Source organism: Trichoplusia ni, unplaced genomic scaffold, assembly GCF_003590095.1.
Source record: "Trichoplusia ni isolate ovarian cell line Hi5 unplaced genomic scaffold, tn1 tig00003798, whole genome shotgun sequence".
In the NCBI taxonomy this organism is placed as follows: Eukaryota; Metazoa; Arthropoda; class Insecta; order Lepidoptera; family Noctuidae; genus Trichoplusia; species Trichoplusia ni.
Window position 1 is genome coordinate 187747 of NW_020800454.1, and position 23142 is coordinate 210888.

General features: G+C 39.3%; 2 protein-coding genes across 5 annotated transcripts; both read left to right on the top strand.

Annotated features, from left to right (window-relative positions):
* Nucleotides 1-1840: 1840 nt before the first annotated feature.
* Nucleotides 1841-5462, top strand: LOC113508091 (glucose dehydrogenase [FAD, quinone]-like). 4 transcript variants are annotated; one of them, XM_026891059.1, is made up of 4 exons: nucleotides 1841-2003; nucleotides 3239-3381; nucleotides 3671-3804; nucleotides 3900-5462. In XM_026891059.1, the coding sequence occupies exons 2-4, from the start codon at nucleotides 3243-3245 to the stop codon at nucleotides 5445-5447; spliced, it is 1821 nt and encodes a 606-aa protein (XP_026746860.1). In that variant the 5' UTR covers nucleotides 1841-2003; nucleotides 3239-3242; the 3' UTR covers nucleotides 5448-5462. The 4 variants fall into 4 exon arrangements, with proteins under 4 accessions (XP_026746860.1, XP_026746859.1, XP_026746862.1 ...); XM_026891058.1 differs by lacking the exon at nucleotides 1841-2003 and adding an exon at nucleotides 2276-2444; XM_026891061.1 differs by lacking the exon at nucleotides 1841-2003 and adding an exon at nucleotides 2567-2639.
* A 39-nt stretch (nucleotides 5463-5501) lies between these two features.
* On the top strand, nucleotides 5502-22767 carry LOC113508081 (the record flags this gene model as incomplete). Its single annotated transcript, XM_026891041.1, has 3 exons — nucleotides 5502-10003; nucleotides 18989-19121; nucleotides 22573-22767. Coding segments are annotated over exons 1-3 (726 nt in total), but the record flags the coding sequence as incomplete, so codon positions are not given.
* Nucleotides 22768-23142: the final 375 nt, after the last annotated feature.

Consider the following 23142-nt stretch of genomic DNA (forward strand, 5'->3'; position numbering starts at 1 on the left):
AGGTCACAAAAACTACGTCATTATATTAATGTGAGTAGTGGTGAATGGCTTTCAATAGGTCCGCTCCGGCCGCCCGGCCTCATTACTAGAATGAGTTCCTACAATAATAACACATCCCACTGTTAGGTAACGTTCCTTTTTTATAAATCTGAACAATCATAGGTGCCGGTACAGGGCAGATTTGCCTCATAAGTCCTAGACGATAAATATATAAGCATTAATTTTATATAATCCTATAGGACACCCTGTACTTATAAAATAAATTAATACTAACTAGAGAGACTCAGGCGCCTATCTTTTACGCGAGTGCACCCTGGTGAGCCATCTGCCTATTATTCAACTGTCCGCGAACCGCGTGGTAAGAGACGTTGACGTACTATTGTTCTTCAAATTTACTTCGTAATAAAAACACGAGTTTTCTAATGGTCATAAGTGTCTTTGAAGAATATTAAGAGAAGAGTTCAAATTGAATAATTTTATAAGCATTATAATACTAGGTGTTGCCCGCGGGCCCGTCTTCGAATCGAAATTATCCTATCCTATGTATTAATCCAGGCTAAAAACTATCTGCGTGCCAAGTTACGACTAAATCCGTTCAGTGGTGAAATGAGAGCAAAATATATCCATATTACCCATACATAGAAACTTTTTCGTTTATACTATTAGTAGGATGTAGATAAGTTTTAAAATGCAAGTAGAAAAAAATCGACCAGAATTACGGCTACAGTGATAGTAGGTCAGTGGAGGTCTGTGGAGAGAACAGTTTCTTCAACTTTTTGAGACATTACACCGCGGAAGCTCTTTCTAAGAGAACTGCAATATTTTTTTTTCAGGGGAATTTTTTATACGCTTAGGATATCGCTAATGGAGTCCACTCCCTTCCGCTCAACCCAAAGTGGAAGTTTAGGTTTAGGTTTACGAACTTTGCTCTCGAGTATTTTTTACCAGATCTTTAATCATTTTTTTACACATTTTTGTGTGTAGTTGAGTTCCGTACGCCGGTTTCAAACAATTTTTTTTTTTAAATTTCAACCTGATTACTATCAATTATTTGAATGTGCGGCTACCGCAGCGACTACCGCATACCGACAACCTCCATGCAGATGATTTTGATTATTTACCACCGGAATCACCCACGCCTCTAAAATCTCCTAAACAGCTGGCGGCTGGTTTCCTTATTCATCTAAGATTATCAATCGAAGACTTAAGCTCGAATCTCCCAGACTTAAAGGACAATAGCGACCCATTTTGGTTAACATGAGTGTGCTTGTTAATCTATATCTAGGTACTACTACAAAGTACGTGTGTAGACAATGTTCCAAATAACCACTCGTTATTATGTAGCTACGTGCTCGTTTACCTACATTATCTACTTGTGAGAGATATGCAAAGTAGGTGTGTCCGATCGATATGTAATTATGAATCTCTCTTCTTTCTGTTATTGTAGCCTATTTTCATTAGACACAGACAGCGTAAGCGTATAAGGTGACGAGTTCGATTCTGAAGCACCTTGGTACTTGGTTTTGTCCATTTTATTTAATCCATTTCCTATATCGTGATATCCCCTTTTGATGGATACTTCAATAAATGCAGTGTCGTGTGTGACTGGCTAAAGATCGCGCTCGATGAACATGACGTGAGCAAGTTGTAATAATCCATAATCAAGGTTATCGAGGTTGAATATTTTCTATAGAGATATCAATCTGAGTACCAACTTGATAAGGCGGACACTTTGAGGAAAATTTCAACAACAGGTGGATGCGCATCATCGGAACACGACGAGACCTTAAACTTCCATGTTTGTAATATCGGTCAAATTGAAGCATGCCTTATGTAAAACTGTTGAGATAAAGGCGCTACAGATTAACTGATAGCGACGAGATATACACTGCTTGCGGCCCATATAAATAACGAGTACCTATTGGAGGAGGCACCGTGTCGCTACTTCACCGCGCCCATTCAAACATCATTTGCTGCCGACTTTACTGCGAACTATCAAACAGGTCAGTCCATATTTATTAATATTGTCATAATAGCTTTTCTTCCTAAATACAACTACTGCTCACAAGTACCGCAACGCCTTCCACTAAATATGTTTATGTGTCGCATTACCGTTGCTGATTGTTTCCATAAGGCGCTTTAGTTGCTTGAATAATTCAAAGTTTAATTAAAGTAGTTTGTAGACAATTATTTTAGTTTGCTGCTTAATTGCATCTCAGTGACGATTAGTGTTTCTTCTTTTTCGATTAGCGTGCCGGCAGAATACGGAATAGATTTTAAATACATTTTAGTTAGAAATGTCGGTAGTTACGTATTAGTGCCAGCGTCAAAACAAAAAATAGTCAAGGTGGTTAAAATATATTGATGAGAAGCTAGTACTGTGTAGTTACCGTGTAAAGTGCTTGTGTAGACACTACCTGACAAAAATTGCTTCACTACACAAGGTAAGGACTAACGACAATACCTGGTTTTTTATCCAGTTTTTTTGCACCCATTCCAAGCGTTAATATTATGTTTTAACTTTTTAAATATACCGTACCTTTGTTGCTTTTGAGATGTAGCCAGTTTGCATTACATTTGACCGTTGAACTCCTCAAAATCTAAAACGAAAAACAGTCAAATCAAAGGCCTTTAACGTGGTCAGTATGAGGTAATTGGTAAAACCTTGTCAGGAAACACAAGCATCACGTTTTTGTACATTTACAAATTGTGAGATTCTCGTACAACAAATTACATAGACAAAGTGCTCGCTTCGAAGTTAATTTTGGCAGCTAAAGTGTATGAGATAATAAATATGTTTTTGAAGTCAATGCTTAACAAAAGACGAGTTATACGAATGTTGGATATCGGCTGAGTTACACAATTCACACGTTACGTGCGCGAACGTTTTTCAAGATATTTACGTTATTAGTTTATTTGAATTGTTCACTCCGAGGCCTTCAGAACTTTAACCTGAGTTTTGTGAGATTGTTAGAACTTCTCGGTAAGTCGAAGTGACGAAATACGACTCTTAATACTGAGTTTTTAAGTGATGGTACATCATTTTTAAATAATCCATAATTAATATATTTATCTTGAGCTTCATTTTCGTATATGCGGATAACAGTAGGCGTGTAAAGGGCTCCTCGTTCTATGATAATTTTTAGCCTTTTATTTTGTAATACGCGGCTTTTGGAGGGCTCGTATGAAGGGCTTCAAGCAAGTGATTTTGGTGAATGTGTGTGTGTGTAACTTGCAGCATAATGTCGGTAATGCTGGGCGCGTGCGCCGGCTGCGGCAGCTCCGGCCCGCTCGGGGCGATGGTGGCCACGGCGCTGCAGTTCTTCGCAGCTTCGCAGTGCCTGCTCAGCGAGCCTTACCCCAAGCAAGCCGATGTGGCCAGTAAGTACGAACACTGCTATTGTATTATACATCTTCATGGATAATGGCAATAATGATGGTAAATGCTCTAATTGCTGTACGTGATGTAACTGTAACGTTTGACATTAAAGTAGCATTTAAAAGAGTAACCTTGAGGACGGTTTTCAAGATAAGAAACACCTTTTTTAAGTCAAGTTCCCCCGTAATACAAACAGCCGCATATTTTATGCTGCTAAAGACATAAACACAGTAATTATTTGATGTTGACTAAAATACTGAAAATCAAGTAATAAATAAAATTGCCTTCCAGACGGTTCGAGTTTTGATTTCATCATAGTAGGCGGCGGCACGGGCGGCTCGGCTCTGGCGGCGCGCCTGGCCGAGCGCCATCAGTTCCAGGTGCTGCTGGTGGAAGCTGGCGGGGACCCGCCCGTCGAGGGCATCGTGAGTACTTCCAGCTTAATTATAACCACTTGTTTATATTAAAGCTACAGTTTACGCCGAGTCAAAGCAAATCTAAATGTCTTTAAACTTTTCAGATTCCCGGTTTTAGATCAGTACTCAAAGAGAGCCCCTACGACTGGAATTTTACTACGATTGACGACGGATTCTCTAGCCAAGGGTTGGCAGGACATCACGAGAAGCAGCCGCGGGGCAAGATGCTGGGCGGCAGTGGCACTATCAATGACATGGTGTATGCAAGGGGATACCCCACGGACTACAATGAGTGGGCCGACATCGTCGGGGACTCATGGAACTGGACCAACGTCCTCCCATACTTTATGAAAACAGAACACATGACTGACCGAAAAATTGCTGACAACGAAGAACTCATGAAACTGCACGGTGTGGATGGAGAAATTGAAGTGTCGGGTGCCGCCACATACGACAAATCCACCATAAAATTTTTAAAAGCCTTTGAAGAACTAGGCCTAGAAATCGTTGATGACATGACCAACCCTCATAAAATAGGAGCCGGCAGGTTCTCTCACACCATACGAGACGGACGTAGAGACAGCACGCTGACCGCTATGCTTAACAAGGTTCAAACCGGTAATCTACATGTACTGAAGGATACGTTTGTGACGAAAATCTTGATTGAAAACGATACAGCCGTAGGAATACAGGCTTTCTTAAATGACAAAGAATACTATTTTTATGCTGATAAAGAAGTGATTGTTACGGCAGGCACCTTCAACACAGCCAAGCTGTTGATGCTCTCTGGTATCGGGCCTAAAGATCATCTCGAAGAAGTTGGCATTGACGTAGTCCAAGATTTGCCCGTTGGGGAGAATTTGCATGATCATGTGATGGTGCTTTATTTTTTGGCCACTGAAAGCGGAACATGTTCCTACAACGAATCCACAAAACTTTTTGAAGTCATCAAATATCTTCATGACGCTACAGGAGCCCTGTCCTATTCGGACAGTATGGGCGCCTACCTGCCGCAGAACGCGGACACCCCGAACCTGCCGTATTTCGCGATGTACCCTACTTGTGTTCCTGTGGGACAGTTAACAGTTGATGCATGCACCACTGCAATTGGCTACACTGCAGAAAACTGTGCCAAAATTGTTGCTGAGAATGCGTATTCGGAAATAATACCTTTACCTGTAGTTCTTCTGAAGCCTAAATCGCGAGGCATGGTGAGACTGGCATCTACTAACCCGCTGGACGATCCTATGATATACTCTGGCACGTTTGACAATGAAGAGGACCTAGAAGGGTTCCCCGAGGCGGTTAAATTCGCTTTGTCTCTGGTAAACACGACATACTTCAAAGAGATGGGTACTCGTATAATTGACTTGACTCCAGAAGAATGTAAGAAATTGTCGGAGCTGGACATGATAAAATGTCACGTGGTGAAGTTCGCGACGTCGGCGTGGCACTCGGTGGGCACGGCGGCGCTGGGCGGCGTGCTGGACGCGCAGCTGCGCGTGCGCGGGCTGGCGGCGCTGCGCGTGGCCGACGCCAGCGTCATGCCGCGCGTCGTGCGCGGGAACACCAACGCGCCCGTCGTCATGATCGCAGAGAAGGCGGCGCGCTTCATCAAGGACGCCTATGGACTTGACAACGAAATACCATAACATTCATTTTAAACCTTTTTGACATTTCATTTTAATAATTTTCGTAATTTTCATTTCCTTTGATTTTTATTTTACTATTTTGATTGATTTTTTGTGTGCTTATTATTAAGTGATTTTAAAATGTTTGTGACTTGTACGTGTATTGATGTAAACGTAACAACTTTACGTACTTAATGAGTAGTGTTTGAGTATTAGTAGATTAAGTCTTTTTGTGACATTTGTCATTTCCTTTTTAGGATAGATTTTCTTTTTAAAATGTTGACGATACATATATATTTGTAGACAGAATAATAATAATTGAAATAGAATGATTAATGTATTTTGACAATTCCTAACACAGGAAGTTTATATTGCTATTGCGAGCGCGAGAGCTAAGTAAAGCCATGACAAGTATTATTGCCGTATCGTGCAGAGATACGCCGAGCGCGCCGCGCGGGACTACTCCCGCTCTCGGACTATCTACAACCAGTGCATCCTATATGTACCAGTCAACTATTAATTATAATTATATTTTGTAAACAGTATTGTCACATTTAACAATACTATTAGTATTAGATTTTGATGTATTTCTTAATAATAAATGTATTGTCACAATATAGGAAGGCACAGAAGTTGCACCTTTAGTAGACACATTGTTATGATGTGTTACACGCTTGTCCGTTCATCCGGCCCAGTCATATAGATTGACACTGAAGCTTTTTTATAAACATTCGAATAATATTTTAACTTTCGCTATAAAAACTAGCCAATGTCCAGGGTTAAGTAACAACAGTAATATAAATAAAAGTAACTGTTTATAACTACAGAGTCAGTGTTAATGTAATACCTGGCGCACAAAATATAGTGTTATAGGGAGCACGAGTTAACACATGTTGTAGCCAGGACAAGAAGTCTCAACGTCATTTAGCATGAGCCAGCGAGAGCTCACGCGACTGAGGCATCGTACGCAGTTGTACTTCTGTTAAACCTGTATTGTGTGGTATTTTTTCAATAAATTGTATTAGATGTAACGTTTGTTTGTCTTGACACTTTCTTGTTGCGTCACGCACATTCTCTCTGAAGTGGTAGACACAGGATGTGGTACGGTGGTCGATACTACGCGATACCCCGCGGTTACGTAACTGTCTGTGTATTGATTTCATATTGCTGTTACATCTAATATTGATTACTTATTCTTATCACTGTTTTTTTAAAATTATTTAAATTTTGATAAACCTAGTGCATATGATAAGTCTGAGATCCATTTAAAACAACTTCAGTAACCTAATCCTAGGACATGAAATATAAGGAACATAGTTATTGAGTAACTAAATTGATTATCCAAGCACGTGCTGTTAATTATAATGTAATTTGAATATTCAAATACGAATACGATTACACCTAACTTAGAGACTTACACGGTTATCGTTTCTCCCCATCTTGGGCACAGGACGTGTGGCGATGTAACGCAAACGTAACGTAACTGGATGCGTTGTGGTTTGTTATGGGTCTCGGGTTGTTAGGATTAGATAACGACTTTTCAGTAAGTCTAAGTTTTCTTTTTAACTCTGTTTTCTTATATCTGTCTGACTTTAACTCATGGATGAAAAGCTACGGATAAACTAGTTATTCAAACACAGTAAACTATTTTCTACAAACCTGAAATGGCAAAAGAAAATATGTGCGAGGAAACGCATGATGTATGACCACTGATCAGTATGAATTAAGTGTAATTGTCGGGAAACGGGCGCGAGAGGCGCGCAGTCACGCGAGCGGCGCGGCGCCGCGGCGGGGACGTGACGGCACAGGTAAGATGTGAGTTTAGAATAACTAGAGCAAGGAATAAGAAGGTAAGGACTCCCACTGAATATCTGCAAATGTATTTACCATTGTTTCTTTGCAAATAGTAAACTTTCATATTTTCCCAAATCAGGGTTAACTAAAAAAAGCTAAATACGAAATTGTTTTTTTATCAGCAATAGTGGAGAAATGTTTATATTTTGTTTTCATATTCGGCACCTACGCTAGTGTCAAATTAGGCTCTGACTATGCATGCATGTACACGTACACATGTACAGGAGACACCTTACAACATCGGCCCACTTTCAGGTTGTCAGATTTGTTTATTGTTAAGCAGGGCTTCAAATGCCCAAATGAACATGTGATACGTGTTGTGCTCGTAAGGCGGGGTTGTGAGCAGGTGTTGCGCACGCGCATCTTAGCTAGTATTACATGTTCCGGCCGGAAGCGAGCGGAGACAGCGCGCAGACAGCCGAGCGCGGGAACTGTCAGGGGAGCTGAGCATCAACAGCTGGGAGCTGTGTACATATAAGTCAGTGTGTTAAACAAGGGACACATTTTTTTTTCTATTGTAATGAAATTAATTTTATTAGTATAGTTAATAACAATATTCTACAGCTTTTACATCACGCCATTTTGTTTCAAACTAAGTAAAGCTTGTATAATGAGTACTACACAATACACATATACTATAGTACTATATGTTTCAAAAAACATACAAATTATAGAAAAATTTCACCTCGAGGTTTCATGGACAATAAAATAATACTTAGTCTAAAACAATCCAATTAATACATTACATGTATAAAAAAACATTATACGTATAGGAATGCGAAAAGCTTGGGCGACAAAATACAAAAGTGATTGAATGTTCAATACATTTGAGCAAAATTATCGTTTTAGGATCCCTCAGGCGATTCAGTGCACTCACAGGAATTCTTAATAAACACAATCAGTGGTATGTTGCGAGATACTTGCTCGTGACACCTTGCTTATCAAGTAGTGTTGCATGTGAGATCCGAGTTCCTGTGAGAGCTACATAGATCTCAGTACAGTCATATGGGAAGCTGCGCGGTACCGTTGCCACTGCGCATGCGCATGCGCCGTCGTAATGCAATCCCCGCGCCTGCGCATTACCATTCCTTCTGGTTAATGGTTATGTTATTTGTGGGAACGCTGAAGTACCGGTGCCGAAGAGTCAGCGACTCACACAAGTGCTTCTAATGTATTATGATTTATACCTATAGGTAAAGCAGTACCAAACAGTACAGTACAGTTCAAAACCTTAGTTATTTTTAAATGCTGCTTCCTCAATCAAGAAAAAAGTGTTTCCAATTCTATTATGATCTAATATATGAAATTCTCGTGTCACGGAGCACGAAATTGAACTCCTCCGAAACCGATCGTCCGATTCTTATTAAATTTTGTGTGCATATGCGATGGATCTGAGAATCGGACAGGATCAATTTTCCTACCTCCCTTTTTTATTCTATAGAACCCATTTGTATGGCAAAACAGCGTTTCCTGGGGCATAAATATATGACAAAGTACTTATATTGTACCTATTTCTGTATCAGAACCCAATTTTATTTTAAAAGTATGATCGGATTTCTTAAACAAAGTTAGTTACTTTATTGTCAGAGGTGTTTAACATTTGACCTGGTGTTTATTAAAACCATTCAGAATTTCTCCATTGTACATCATGTTAACCCTAACCCTATTGAAAATGTCTGATGATGTTACTTCGAATCTCGTTGATGTTACTTCCCTATACGCAATGTTTGCAGCCAGTTCCGAGTATCGGTAACATGTAGTCGGACAATCAGCATCATAAACACGGGCCGAGTTTGTGAGTGGTCGCAGATCTCGAGCCGCAGGTAATGTCCAGCGCTTCCGTGAGAGCGGCTTTCACCGGCGCGTGCGCACGCCGCGCTCATCTCGGCTCATGCCCAACGCTGGCGAATAATCTGGATGAAACACATTTATTGTTTACATTTCACAGAATAGTATAGCAACTCACCATATTCACTAAGTAAATGTGTATTGTTGTCACAGCACTCGAATGTAATATTTACTAAGTAAAGGATAAACCTACATTTTTTAGGCTTTATTTTCTAAATTCCAATTCAAGAATTAATCTTTAAAAAAATGAATATAATGGTTAACGCAGCATGAAAATGACGAAGCATAGCAAAATAAATTGTGGGAACAATACATAATCACGCGATGCCAAAACTCTTATCAATGAACAAACAACAGCACAACAACAGACAGGTGCGCTCGCGACTTTCACCGCGCGGCGGCGCGGCGGCGGCGGGAGCGCGCGCCCGCAGTCGCTGCAGAGCCAGCGCGCACGCGCACGTCCAGTGATGCGCCGACATGGCCGACGCCGAGCGAGCAGACACGTACGACGCGCGGGTCACCACCGCCACCGTCTCCAGCCTCAAGTCCGAGGACTCCACGGAGCAGCTCATCTGCAAGACGCCGCAGAACAAAATCAAGAAAGTGATTAAAAAAGACAAGAGTGTGAGTTCTAAGAGTGTGGAAGCAGGCAGTGATGAGCCCGCCAAGCGCCGGCTGGTGGTGTTCTTGGGGTTGGGGCAAGTGGTGCTGGGCGCGCTGCTGGTGGGCGCAGGCGCGCTCGCCGTGGTGAAGGGCGCCGCGCTGTCGCGCGTGGGCGCCGGGCTGTGGGCCGGCTGCGTGGCCGTGGTGGCCGGCGTGGTGGGCGTGCTCGCCGGCATCAACGACTGCTACGGACTCAACTCGGGAAGTAATGGGTGAGCTCTCAGATGAATTATACTACATCATGTTGTTGTAACTATTAGCGTCGACAGTTATAGTAAGAGAGAGCTGACGGCTCGCTGAATGTGTTCAGTTTTAAGCTTCGTTCGAAGTAATACATTTAACCCAGCAGAGCATGAATTCGCGACACTAGAACAGCAAGCGCTGAAGAAAATATTTGAATGGCACACAAATTAACTAAGAGATAAGAGATCGCATGCAAACGTATAAATATCTAGAAACGTTTATATTATGAAGTGAAATTGTTTCATTACATTGTTTTAGTTAGATATAAATTAAAGAGAAAGTATTCTCGCGGATGGTAAATAAACAAACAGGACTAGTCTTAAGCTAGACGCGGGACACTCGCGGCCGGTGTGAAGAGCGATGATAACAGTATTTATAATAGGTTACGAATATCTCGCCGGTCACACTATCTAGGAATGTTTGGAACTTTGAAAACAGGACTATTGAAAACATCACTAGCATCAGATTTTAAAGAATCATGAAAGGGAAGTTGTAACGTGGGTTAAACAGCCAGGCAACAAATTATGCTAAAAACTTAGACAGTTAGTTCGGAGTTATTTTAGTGCAAGAAACTTTTAAGTGTTGTGTCGCGGTCGATGAAAGACTTTGCCAAAGTTATCCACCATGCAGGTTGCAGGACGAGCAAACAAATACTTTTTTCTTGACAATTGAGCATGTTCACTAAAAAGCTTTCAAGCATATTTTTTTCAATTTCTAATCGTAAAAACCAGTCCGCAAATATTTCTTAATCATGTTTCACAACATTGTACACAGACGAAACTAGGACGCGAATACTAAGTATTACCTATTGATCTAGTTCGATCAATTCTTCACAATTTCTATTAATTTCATAAGTTATTAAGTCACCGCACTCGTCGCCAATTAGTCACGTAACCGAGCTTCCTACCTGCGCACGCGCATCGTTAGCCGACAACACAAACACTACAACTAGGTATATGAATAAACACCATGTTTGTTTATATAATGCACTAAATATGAGGAAGTCAACAGTTTACGTTTAGAGATGTCATTCAACTTGGATTAAATCAGTTAAGCGGTGGTCGACGGTTCTCTGTAAAGTTGAGATCAACTTCTCAGGCAACTGGACACCGATGTCATAAATGTGATAAACACTCGTTATGTTTAAACGTCTTCTTTTATCAGTTCCAATTTCATTTTGGATCGTAAAAAAGCCTCTCTGTAACTGCGAAAATAAAGTCAACATTTGAAACCTGTGTTTATGGAGTTTCTTGTCGGTTTTTCTTCATAAAAATGACATTTTGGAACCGTGCACATAGGGTCTATATTGTAACGTTTCGAAAGTGTCTGGAAAACGGCCTACCTGAGAGAAAAACTTTCGATTTTGAAAACAATGCTTTAGATCTTCAAAATATAGCAAACCCTGAGGAAACATGCGATATCAGCATGGTCGACTGCTCTACTTAACAGCTCGAAGTGACAATTAAAATTATAATTTCAGCCATTGAATTAGTTTGGTCGCGGACGCCACGGTCACCGCCTCACCGGCTCACCGCTGACGCAATGACAATAATTTACTTTCATAACAAATAAGTTCAACACTGTGGCTTTGAACTTGTGCCCTTTTATAATAGACGCATTGTTTCAGTCCTGATGGCTTTGTAAAGTGTGGCTGTGGTAAAGTGACTTTTGGTGATTTTTGTCGGAGATCTATTGCTACTTTATTAGGTAATTATCCTACTTGAATGAGTGACTTTTTTTACTCATTCTGCTTTATCTAAATAAGGTTTTAAATAATATTTTACAATCTTTTTTAAAAATTTAACAAAATTAGTTTCAAAAGGAAACTTATTTACAAACGTTATAAACTTGTTATAATACTAAGACATTACAAGTCAGTATTAAGGCGTATGAGGTAGCTGCCATCGTTACGATAGTGGCACATCGCATCTCATATAGAAAGCGTCCATAGAGCAGCTCGTCTATGGCGCGCCATAAATCCTTCAGGCGGGAAATAGGAAATCAATCTTGGTGCGGCATTCCGCAAACCCGTTGCCATGGCGACCGGCCGGCTCGCGGCCTCACGAAAGTCCAGCTTTCTCTCGAGTCGCGAGTCGCCACCAGTTACATCGCGTTATGTAACGTAAAGGTCGTCGCTATGTACGGCATCGGAAAATAATTGGACATCGAATGCAATTAAGACGAGTACGATAATAGTATGAGCACATGAATAGACTCTATAGTAAAATGTTTTTAAATTAATCGTTGTAGGTGTAGAAAATGCAGTTTATCCTTTTATAGAAACAGAAATAAAATGTGGAAAGTCTTCAGCAGTCGACACCAGAATCAAATATAACAGTAACCCACATCCTAATAAGTACCTTAAAATAAAAGCAACTTTTGCTCCTTAGTCCGGTGCGTGTGCAACAGGTAAGCCTGCACAGGGTAATAGACTAGAACTAAACCGAAAGTTACTAATTACAAACTAAACATCTTAACTATACGTTAGACACGACATATTTCTTTGAGTGACCACCATATAGTAAGAAGCGCATCACACACATCCGTGATATTTCCGACTAGCTGTTGCCCGCGACTTCGTCCCCGTGGGTAGAAGATATAAGTTATGATTTATACCTGCCCTGTTTTTTTTCACATTCCCTTGTATCTTTGATCCTATTAGTCGCAGCGTGATGGTTTATAACCTAAAGCCTTCCTCGATGAATGGTCTATTCAACACAAAAATATTTTTTCAATTTGGACCAGTAGTTCCTGAGATTAGCGCGTTCAAACAAACAAACAAACTCTTCAGCTTTATATATTAGTATAGATTGACACCGAGCGCGAGCCGAGCCCCGCGTCTCTGCGCATTACGCGGCAACATGAAATGAAATGAAATTATTTATTCTGCAAATAGGATATTTTTTATTACTTTTACATGTCTTTTTTGAGAACGATGGAGCCGACATTTCCTAGCTGACTACCCTAAGAAGAAATGTCGAAACAAACTCAGGGGTCGCAGTCTCTTTTAAAGTCCAGACATGCTGTTGTCCACATGAACATGCTGTTGTCACGACTATCTATGTGCAACAGATAACATATTGCTTTTACAACTTTATGAGTATTTAGTTTCTCCTCTTCTGGATACATACTCGAATGGAAATTTTAATAGCATGTTTATTAAAATGAATTGTTAATCTATGGTTCTCAGTTTAGTTTGAAATATTTTTCAATTAAATCGGTGATTTGTATTTTTAGGAAATTAAAAGTATAGTATAATAGTAGAATATTGCATTTACTTTAGTAAGAGAAACAGAACCTGCGCGCGTTCCTTCTCTATTCGGGGCAAGTTTCTGCCTTGCTGGAATAACAGTACGTTATTATTGCTACGATAATCATCTATCAATATTAATTTTATTGGTTATTTTAGTTGGTTGTGAATTAAAATAAAAGTGTCTGATAAAATGGGATAAATAAAAAAGCTTTTCTCTATCAAACTGATTATGTTACATTAAATATCTCCATACCGCCCATTTTGATGACAATCACGATTCCAGAAACAAGCACAAGTCATATGAGTTGAGATCGTTGTCTGTAGAGCTCCATACGTTTCATAGAGTGCGCACTGCGCATGCGCGGGAGGCAGTGATGCGCGCCGTGTTCCGCTGCGCGCGCGCCGCCCCGCGAACTGCGTACGAGTATGTTATGAAACAGGAGCTTAGAGGCGAATTCATTTCTGAAATTAATAATGATAGAGAGTACTTTGATATATTCATTTAAACTTAATTGAAGTTATTTGTTTACCCTGTTTGCCATAGCAAAATGGAAATGCAGAAGTTTATTTAAAGCTCCTGATGTAAAGTATTATTTTTAGATTGGCCTGTTGGTCTAGTGGTTAGCGGCCCTGACTGGGTTCGATCCCCACTCAAGTGTGTGATAAGCACGATCACTTGTTCTGTGTCTGGGTGTAATTTATGTATATTTAGTAATATATAATTATGTTTATGAGTTATAATACAAACTTTGTTTTTTCTGAAAATTGTGGAATATTCTTATTAGGTTATTGCAGTATCATTCAATGAGGTCACCGATATCCAAATGTATACCAAGCAAATGCTAGTAAGAGCTTACTGTTATTAATTGCGTCTATTAATATTTTATTAAAGAACCAATACAAATTATCTTAATTAAATCGAAAGCGTTTTGAAATTCAAATTTTGACACTAATATGATTTTAAATTGATTTCCTTTCATTGATCTTGACTCTAATTTGGCAAACTTGTTAACTTAGCATGAACTAGTTAATAGGTACCCATATTAATTATATCTACGCTTATAACAGAGACGTGAATGGGAATATAATATGACCCTAAATAGATATATAATTTAGGTCTATGTTTATAACGGAATCATATAATCAATAAACTGCTGACACAAAGAGCGTTTGTGAAATCATCACATACATCCAAATATTAGTAAAATTTGGATGTATGTATACAGATTTACATGAAAAGCTTTCTTAGAAAAAACAGCTAAAGGAATTAAATATTAATTAAATTAAATTTTAAATTAATAATAGTGTATTGGAAAAAGATTTTCCAGTTTTTCTAGTTTGAGCGCAGTTTATTAGTTTAGTTGTGACACGACACACACCTGTTATTACAGACACACACTAAACTATCTCATAGACCTTTAGAAGTTTTAGCATGTTTTATTGACACGGTGTGTGCAGTTGGAACACGTGTCGTGCCCAGCGTGCCTGCAGTACCGTTGTGCGCTTCCCCGTACAGACAGCGTCTCGTGTGTATTCATCCGCGGAACTCATTCAACATGTAACTGTTATCACTTATTGTTCCCTCGCTCTTGTAGGAAGCTGTGCTATACTGTATTTTTTACAACCAACTCGAAAAAGCAGGAGGGTCTCAGTTCGTCTGCATTCTTTTCTTTTGTTGGTCTTGGACCGATTTTATTTACTTTTGGTTCCATAAACAATTTCATCAAGTTTGGCTCTAATAGCTTTATTTGAAATCAGTTGTAAGTTGTTGTTGTTAAAAAATATATATTTAAGGTAAATCTTTCTCCCTGTAATATACTATCTATCAATTTCTAGTATATTTCGGGTCAGTTGCAACTCTGAGGAGAAGCCATAAGAAAAGTTGATTGTTTATAATGTCTTTGAAAGTAAAGCTGAAAAGCTGAAAAATAACACTACCCATCATAGTGATGGGTAGTGTATCATCCCAGACCAGTTTTCACGTTGTGTCACGGAGAGCACCTGCGACCTTGCGCCTGCGCCACCAGCGTGAACACTGACGTCGTGAGCCTCACGCACCTGTGTTTCATGGTTGCGATATATTTTAATTAGCATTTCGTGTGCAACGTCATCAGTCCTGCATTACGCTGACATTGCGTGTGTCGCAAGTGTTTCTAATATACTCGTAGCTAACTATTATCTAGATAACTGTAATGAAGACTCTAGTAATCACACGCTGACACGAGTCTGTGAGTTCAAACACGTTGTTAATGTTAATCACTTGTTTGATATCATTTTATAGAATAAAATTGGCGATTATTTTTATACATCAATATAATAACCAAAGAGTAAAAAATTAACCTATTACAAAAGATTCGCTGTTCGTCCGTCTGTCAAGAGGCTGTTTCTCAAGAATCGTAATAGTTAAACAGTTGAAATTTTTACAGATGATATATTTTCATCGGCTGCCGATACAATAGTAAAAAAAATATTGACTCACGGTCAATTTTTATTGAACGAAAATTCGCGCTAGATAAAACTTGTTTCTATAAGTAATTTAAATAAAATTTCTTTGCCATATAGAAATTCTAATGACGTTCTATACTTATTCTACTCCGTTAGTAAATTGTAGACCACTAGGGCAAAATCCGTCCTAAGAATGAAGGTGTATATTTAATTTTCTATACACCCTTATGCCCCTGGTAGAATGTGGTTATAGAACACAACATGACACCGGTGAGGATGTCTCCGCAACAGCATATGTAGCGAATCAAGTGCTTTCACTACAGACGAGACCGTGTTACATCACAAGCGAAACTGTGTCATAACAACACTACACTGAGGTCTAATATCAAGCGACACACGCGAGAGAAAATAATTAGCACGACGACGCCGCGACGCCGAAACGAGGATCGCGGTGATTGATGTTAAGCGTCGATTAATAATAACATAGGTGGAAATGATTCGAGGTAGCTTTAGTGAAAAACTAATATAACAATATTCCACAACTCTCACACAACGCCATCTAGTCTCAAACCAAGCAGAGCTTGTATTATGAGTACTAGACAACTGATGAACATACTTATATATTTCCAAATACATACATAATATAGATAAATAACACCCAGACACAGAACAAATGATCGTGCTCATCACATAAACATTTGTCCTGGGTGGGAATCGAACCCACGACCTCCGGTATAGCAGTCAGGGTCACTAACCACTAGACCAACAATCTTTAGTATTAGTCATTTTAATTTAGATGTTTACTTTAATGCTATATGGCTATTACTGCTTCCTCTCTCCTAAGATATTGCTGTGCCGGATAGGGTCCATAATTGTTCTGTATCATTATATTTTAAAGACCTTCATGTACATTATAGAACGCAATTATTGAGTATTGTGCAGAAGTAATAAACGCTCATAAGGTACGTCGGGAATGCGAGATGTCTAGTTGTAGGATTTCTATCTGTCTGAATGTAACGAGTTTTCAAACGCGGCGAGATCTGTTCGATGTTTAACCGATGCTGACGTCCATGTGTGACTTGCACAAGTTTACCTACATGAGCGGTGAGGCCTACTTGCACAAATTTCGACAAGTTATTATCTCATTATACAGCAAGACAGTTATACGTATACTTAATTTTATCGAGCTTTTACAAGCTACGTTATTAATGATGAATGCTTTCAAATGACCAAACATTTTCATATTCATATTCATATATTTATTTGCATTCCATAATGTTATAAAAGATGTTAATAAAAAGGCTTAAAGCTAGGTACAATGTTATGGACCCTGTTAGGGCACAGCAAAAGAAGGCATTACAAATTTATATAACATATTTCAATAATATACAAAGTATTAATTTATATTTATTTTTTTATATTTATTTTACGTACATGAAGCAGCCGTGAAGAAAGTAGTCAATTAATACATGCAAAATAACATACTTTTCTGAATATTTTTCATTTTGTATTGTTATAGTTTTAAAAATGTAAATTTTAAGTTTACATAATTGTATAAATATTTTTAAGTTGATGTATGATTTGATGAATCCTCTCAATAATATTCCTATGAAACATACGTTTTTATATTTACACAAAATAAAGCAGTGAATTTACATTAATGTATGTATATCATCAGCCATGTAATAAGTAAGTGCGAACTATAATGTAGTTTACCGGAGAGGCTTGTCAATACAGTTTAGCGTCTGGGAAACAACTACATCATCATAACGGGTGAGTAGCGGGCGCTGTCGGCGACACCGAACAACTTCATCTGCTATGACAATACAAAATGACCATCACTACGGTCTCTGAGGAAAAATTACGATTGGAGACCGCAGCTTTAGTTTTAGATTAGGCACAACGTTTTGTTCATTTTGAATATTATGCGCTTTTCCTTATAACGTTATTTTTTTGATGATTTGAAATAGTTTTCTCTACGAAATATTTAACTTACGTCGTTCAGTAGTTTAGTAACACTAAATGTATGGTGTGTGTTCTATAAAGAGAGAAATGAAGCACTCTGCTAGTTAATTGCTTAGGCTAGAAAACGTATATTCAAAAAATATTTGCACTTACGACCTATGAATAATTCATAGGAATAGCATATTCGAATAGCATCGATACTTAATTAATAGTATTTTACTCTACATTACCCTGTTAATACAGTATCACGGGCCCCGTGCCCCCGCCCCCGCGCGCCCGATGCCCCCCGCTGTCTCCGGGGGGCCGCCATCGATCTATCACCAACATCCTAATTAAATGATACCGCCGATACTTTCTCCGCATCGATTAATTATTAGAATTATATCGATAAGATTGATGATAATGGCTCCGCAGCGATCTCTTATCGAGTATTTAACACGAGTGAATGTGCTCGTGACGGTTCTGTAGCGCAAATACTGTTTCACGGAACGATATGTACATTCAATGTTATGTTCGTAAATGAATAAGTGCAATATAGTTCCTGTAGAATAGAAATCCTTCGAAAGACTTGATGACATTAACTTTAGATGATAATAATAATAAATTCTAATTATTAGGAAATGTATTTCTTAAAAGTTATTGTTCCAGTGAATGATCCTCCTTTGCTAAATAACCTTAAAAAGTTTTTGCCAACTATTAATCAAAATCAAATGTGTACTACGCTTGCAATGACGATTCAGTAATTTAGTATATCTGTAATGCAATGTATGTTATGTGCTTTCACTGAACAGTCATTAAGAGTTCAAAAGGTCGGCTCGGAGCCATCGGCACGACTTGGAGCTCGCGTTTCGTGTAGTGTAGGGGCAAGCTCTGGGAGCTACACTAACGAACAACACTACCTAAAGCTAAAGTGGAATATAGTTTTACTAACCATAGACTTTAGGGTACTTGCATTTTTTTGGATTTATTTGTATAAAAGTTGTGAAGCGGACTCTATTCAAAAAACAAATTTAATAAAATGATTTAACATTATAAAACTATGTGAAACAGGCACTCTTAATGTCCAAATGTGTACTCAAGTGGCACTGAGACAATTTAATATTTGTATCAACCGTTACATTCTGACAATACGTTTCCAAGTGCACCACACGAAATATATGAAATGTCTTTTAAAGTGTTTCAAACACGTAATTGTATGACCAAGCTTTGAAACCGGCTTTTAGCATCACTGGATCATGTTTCTTCGACTCCAGAACCTCTTACCCCTACTTAACAGTTGTTATGTGCACAGGAGCCCGCTGCTGACGGCGTTCCTGGCGCTGTCGCTGCTGTGCCTGGCGTGCGGCAACAGCGCCGCCGTGCTGGCCGCCACCGGCCTGCAGCGCGACTCGCTGCGCCAGCCCGCCGCGCACGCCAGCTTCGAGGTAACACACTGTCATCCACTCATACCTCATCTATGAACTTATCACCCAACGAATACCTGCCTAAGAATATACACATGATTGACGAGTAGATAACATATTTTCCACTCCACTGAGAGCATATAATTGATTCAATTAGTTGTTATCTATATTGTATACAATCTGGCGTAACATCGGCTGTCGAGCGCCGACCACTGCGCGGTAACACTCGAGTAACTCGCTGCATAAATAACTTGCTATCAGTCTCGCCTATTTGTACTTTCATGTCGATCTGAACTGGAAGTTAAATAGAAAAGCCATTTGAAATTAAATGTTTATGCATATAATGGAATTGAGTTAGCTTAGCTTTAAATCATCAAACTTAGTTATATACACGGTGATTTTTTTAAGTCGTCTTACAAAAGGAGCCCAGTTCATGTATCCGACGTAAAATACCCCTAGGCGCGATTATTTATTTTTTATCATCAACTAAGATAATAAGTACGAAGAAAAATTAAACAAGAGAAATCTGTAATACTTATACTCTTAAAAATGATAAAAACGCCGCCGCCCGCGCTCCTCACCATTGTTACAAGGGTCGGACCGCGCTCGCAACAGAGCTGTGTTTCTAAAAAACTACGAATTGCATCATAATATTGAAAAAAATTGCATTTTAAATTTATTCAAATTTCATAAATACCTATTTTTTTAGCATGAACGTTCTAGTCATTGGATACATGAGCTGGGCTGCTTTTGTAAGGCGACTAAAAAATCACGGTGTATATGGTAGTATAATAGGCAATGCAAGGCAAACAGTTATTATACATCGACTTCTAATGTCCTATCATTATACCAGCGGACCTTCCGTTTCCCTTACATTATGACTAACAATTACGAAGTAAAATATATTTATTTATTTTGTTCAAATAACTAGTCGCGCACAATCACGACTGATTACTCTACGGATCGATACTCGTTGATACACGTTATATCACAAGCACAGCTGCTATTGCTTAGGATGAAATACTCTACGTAATTCCATATAAGATTATTATACAGTTATCAGGCTTTCATCAAGGCGTCACATGTAATTGTATAAATAGCATGTGAAGTTCTAAAGTGGTATGTAAACAGTAAGTGATTGCGCTCTCCCACACGTTACGAAACTTACTTAACAGCCAAGTTATTCTAGGACTTGACTTAACACATTACTCAACTCACAGTTAATTCCTAAAAGCGAGTGTTTCCTCAGTTTCTACCACATGTGTTAACGTAACCCATTTACCATACCTAAGTGTTTCCATCGCCTTTCGTCTTTCAAGAATGTAAAATAATTTATTAGTGCGTTTAATGATTTAGGTTTAGCTTGACTATTAGACTAAATTTAGGGAGAAACACTAATAAGTTTTAAAAAGATTTGGTTCCTTAAACACATTTAATTGTACTTATTCCATCTCTCTGCATGTTTAATGTTTACTGAATAAGAAAAAAAATCCAAATGTCTTTCACATTACCGATTTATTATTGATAGATTATTAAGATAATCTTAATAAATGTATCGAAGAAGTGTACTTTCTTACACAGTAAAGTCATAGCTGGGGGTTTTATTTAGAGTAACTATCACACATCAGATAAATCAGTTAGTTCGTCTAGTTGTGAGTGTTGTCTTAGGATCGTGTAAGGTCGCCGACTAATGACTCGACACGCCAATAAATGATGTGACAAATGTGAGCGCAGCCTTGTTCTACATTATCTGTGGACTCTGCTGAGTAGTAAGTACATCACAGATACAGCTGTTTAGTTGTGACATGGATTAAGGACTGCATGTCTTTAGTAATGAATAAGAGAGTCTGTGTCTAGGAGTCTGCTTTAGACTTGTAAAACTATTACGAAACTCCATATATTATCTTGACAATGTCTTACATTGTCAGTAAATGCAAGGTAATTCAAAATAAATGGGCATTTAAAGAGTTCACACTGACAAAAAATCGTTAAGGTTCACCGGTATGAATGAACCAAAAAAGAAAAAAATAATCTTACAAAAATCTGCGTAAGTCGAATGTTTTTCTAATACTTAATTCTATAATGTGTGTAAACAACATAATCATGTGGTAATCACCGGACGTGGTGACTGCGCCGCGCTGGACCGCCGCCGCGCCGGCCAAGGCTGACGTCACCCAGATGAGCCTAATCCTAGGCTATTACGTGTGTTGACAAACGCACACACGCACCTTACGTCAATTATTGGTCTACCCACAATTATACTTACTCAATATAATGACCGCGAATCACGCGCTAACTGCGTAATCGTATCTCACGTATGGCGGAATTTGTACGTTTCGTGTATAATGTTTTCCTACGTACAATCGTAATGAATTATCAAAATCAATGAAATATAATGATATAGTTAATGCGGCTTAACAAACGCCACTTGCAGATTATTTTCAAATGCAATGGGACGAAGTAAAGTAATATTTGTAGCCATTAGAAATTCATTAATTAAAAAAAAACATTCATTAATAAAAAAATTGATATAAAGCAAAAGTGTCTTGAATAGGACAAAAAGTCAAATTTGTAAAAACTGAAATCATTCTAATTGGCAAACGACAGGTACCTCTCCTTCTGCCTAGGTTCATAGTGTAACAGTATTCCCGCGGATTATCTTGTCGGCCGAGTCGTTAAAGTCAAATAAGATTTGTTAAGCATTGTAGGGAACGTTTCCACGGCGCAGGCAACAAAAACTACTAACTTTTACAGTTGTTTGTTTAAATTTACAGAATGTTCCGAGCTTAGAGCCGTGTAACGGTGTTAGCTTGTTATGCGGATATGTTCACGCTAGAGCCGGCAGGGGCGTGGTGTTGCACTTGTGCATAACATTTAAAGTCAATGGCAGTGTCTGAAACATGTCATTTATAGGTAGTTACGACTTAGTAGCTGATATAATCATCATTGATTTCAAGTTTTTGTCCTATCTAATATTTTTCATGACGATTACTATTAAACAGTAAGTTATAAGCAGTCCTTTTTTCTCACGGCTCTCAACACACATCAGTCATACTTCTCATTAGTACCTGTGATAGCGGTACTCGCTAACCGCTGTATTCCGCTCCATCATCGCGAATAATAACTAAACAATACCGACATATTAATATGACGTGTTGGTGACGGCGGGCGGCGGGCCGGGGCCAGCGGTCACTCTGCGAGGACTGCTTGTAATGACTGCTGTGTTGTAGTAATTACGTTACTATAACACCCACACGCAAGGTTCGTTTAGTTCGGTGTTTGTTACCTTCATAATATGTATTGACATTCATTTTGATAAGTATGTTACATTGTTTAAAGGCAACAGAGCAGCTATTGTTAGCAATTAACTTTTTATACTATTAAGTACTAAAAGACCCTGAGTTGCAACTTTGAAAGAACAGCAATCAGCTCTACATTCTCTACATAACCACAGCTAATTCTTGTCACACAGGATGAGATGGAAGCATGGACCCCAGTGCTCACCAACATCGCGCTCCTCATCATCGCGACGATCCACTGTTTGGTCTGCATAGTCAGCATCTACCACTTATCGAAGCGGGTCTGTCCGTGCTTCCGTCCCAAGCAGGCGTACGACCACAACCAGTTCTCGCCAGGCTTCCAGCCGGTCACGCAGTACGTGGTGGAGCGTGGACGAGACCAAGCCCGGCGCTGACCCTGAGCGCGGCAGGAACCACCAGCTCTGCAAGGAGCTGGAGACCAAGCTGCAGGGCGAGACGCTTAAGAAAAAGAAGGTGAGATAAATAACACAATGGTGTGATTTTACTTGTAGAGTTAAGGAGACAACAAAAGACCTAAATCATAATCATGCATATTGTTAACAGTTGTATTTAATTACTTAACAAATATTCTACATTCCCTAGGAGGAGCCGGAGTTCGGCAGCGCGAACAGCAAGGAGAAGCTGGTGTCGCGGTGGCTGGGGCGGCAGCAGGTGCCGGCGGGCGCGGCGCCGGTGCTGGCCGTGCCCGCGGTGGCCGGCGCGCTCCCGGCCGGCGCCGGCGC

Excerpts from the sequence above, each read along its gene's own strand:
- LOC113508091 (XM_026891059.1), top strand. The coding sequence starts at position 3,243 with ATGTCGGTAATGCTGGGCGCGTGCGCCGGCTGCGGCAGCTCCGGCCCG. Across the intron at positions 3,382-3,670 it reads CAAGCAAGCCGATGTGGCCA|ACGGTTCGAGTTTTGATTTC; the intron begins GTAAGTACGAAC and ends ATTGCCTTCCAG. Across the intron at positions 3,805-3,899 it reads ACCCGCCCGTCGAGGGCATC|ATTCCCGGTTTTAGATCAGT; the intron begins GTGAGTACTTCC and ends TAAACTTTTCAG.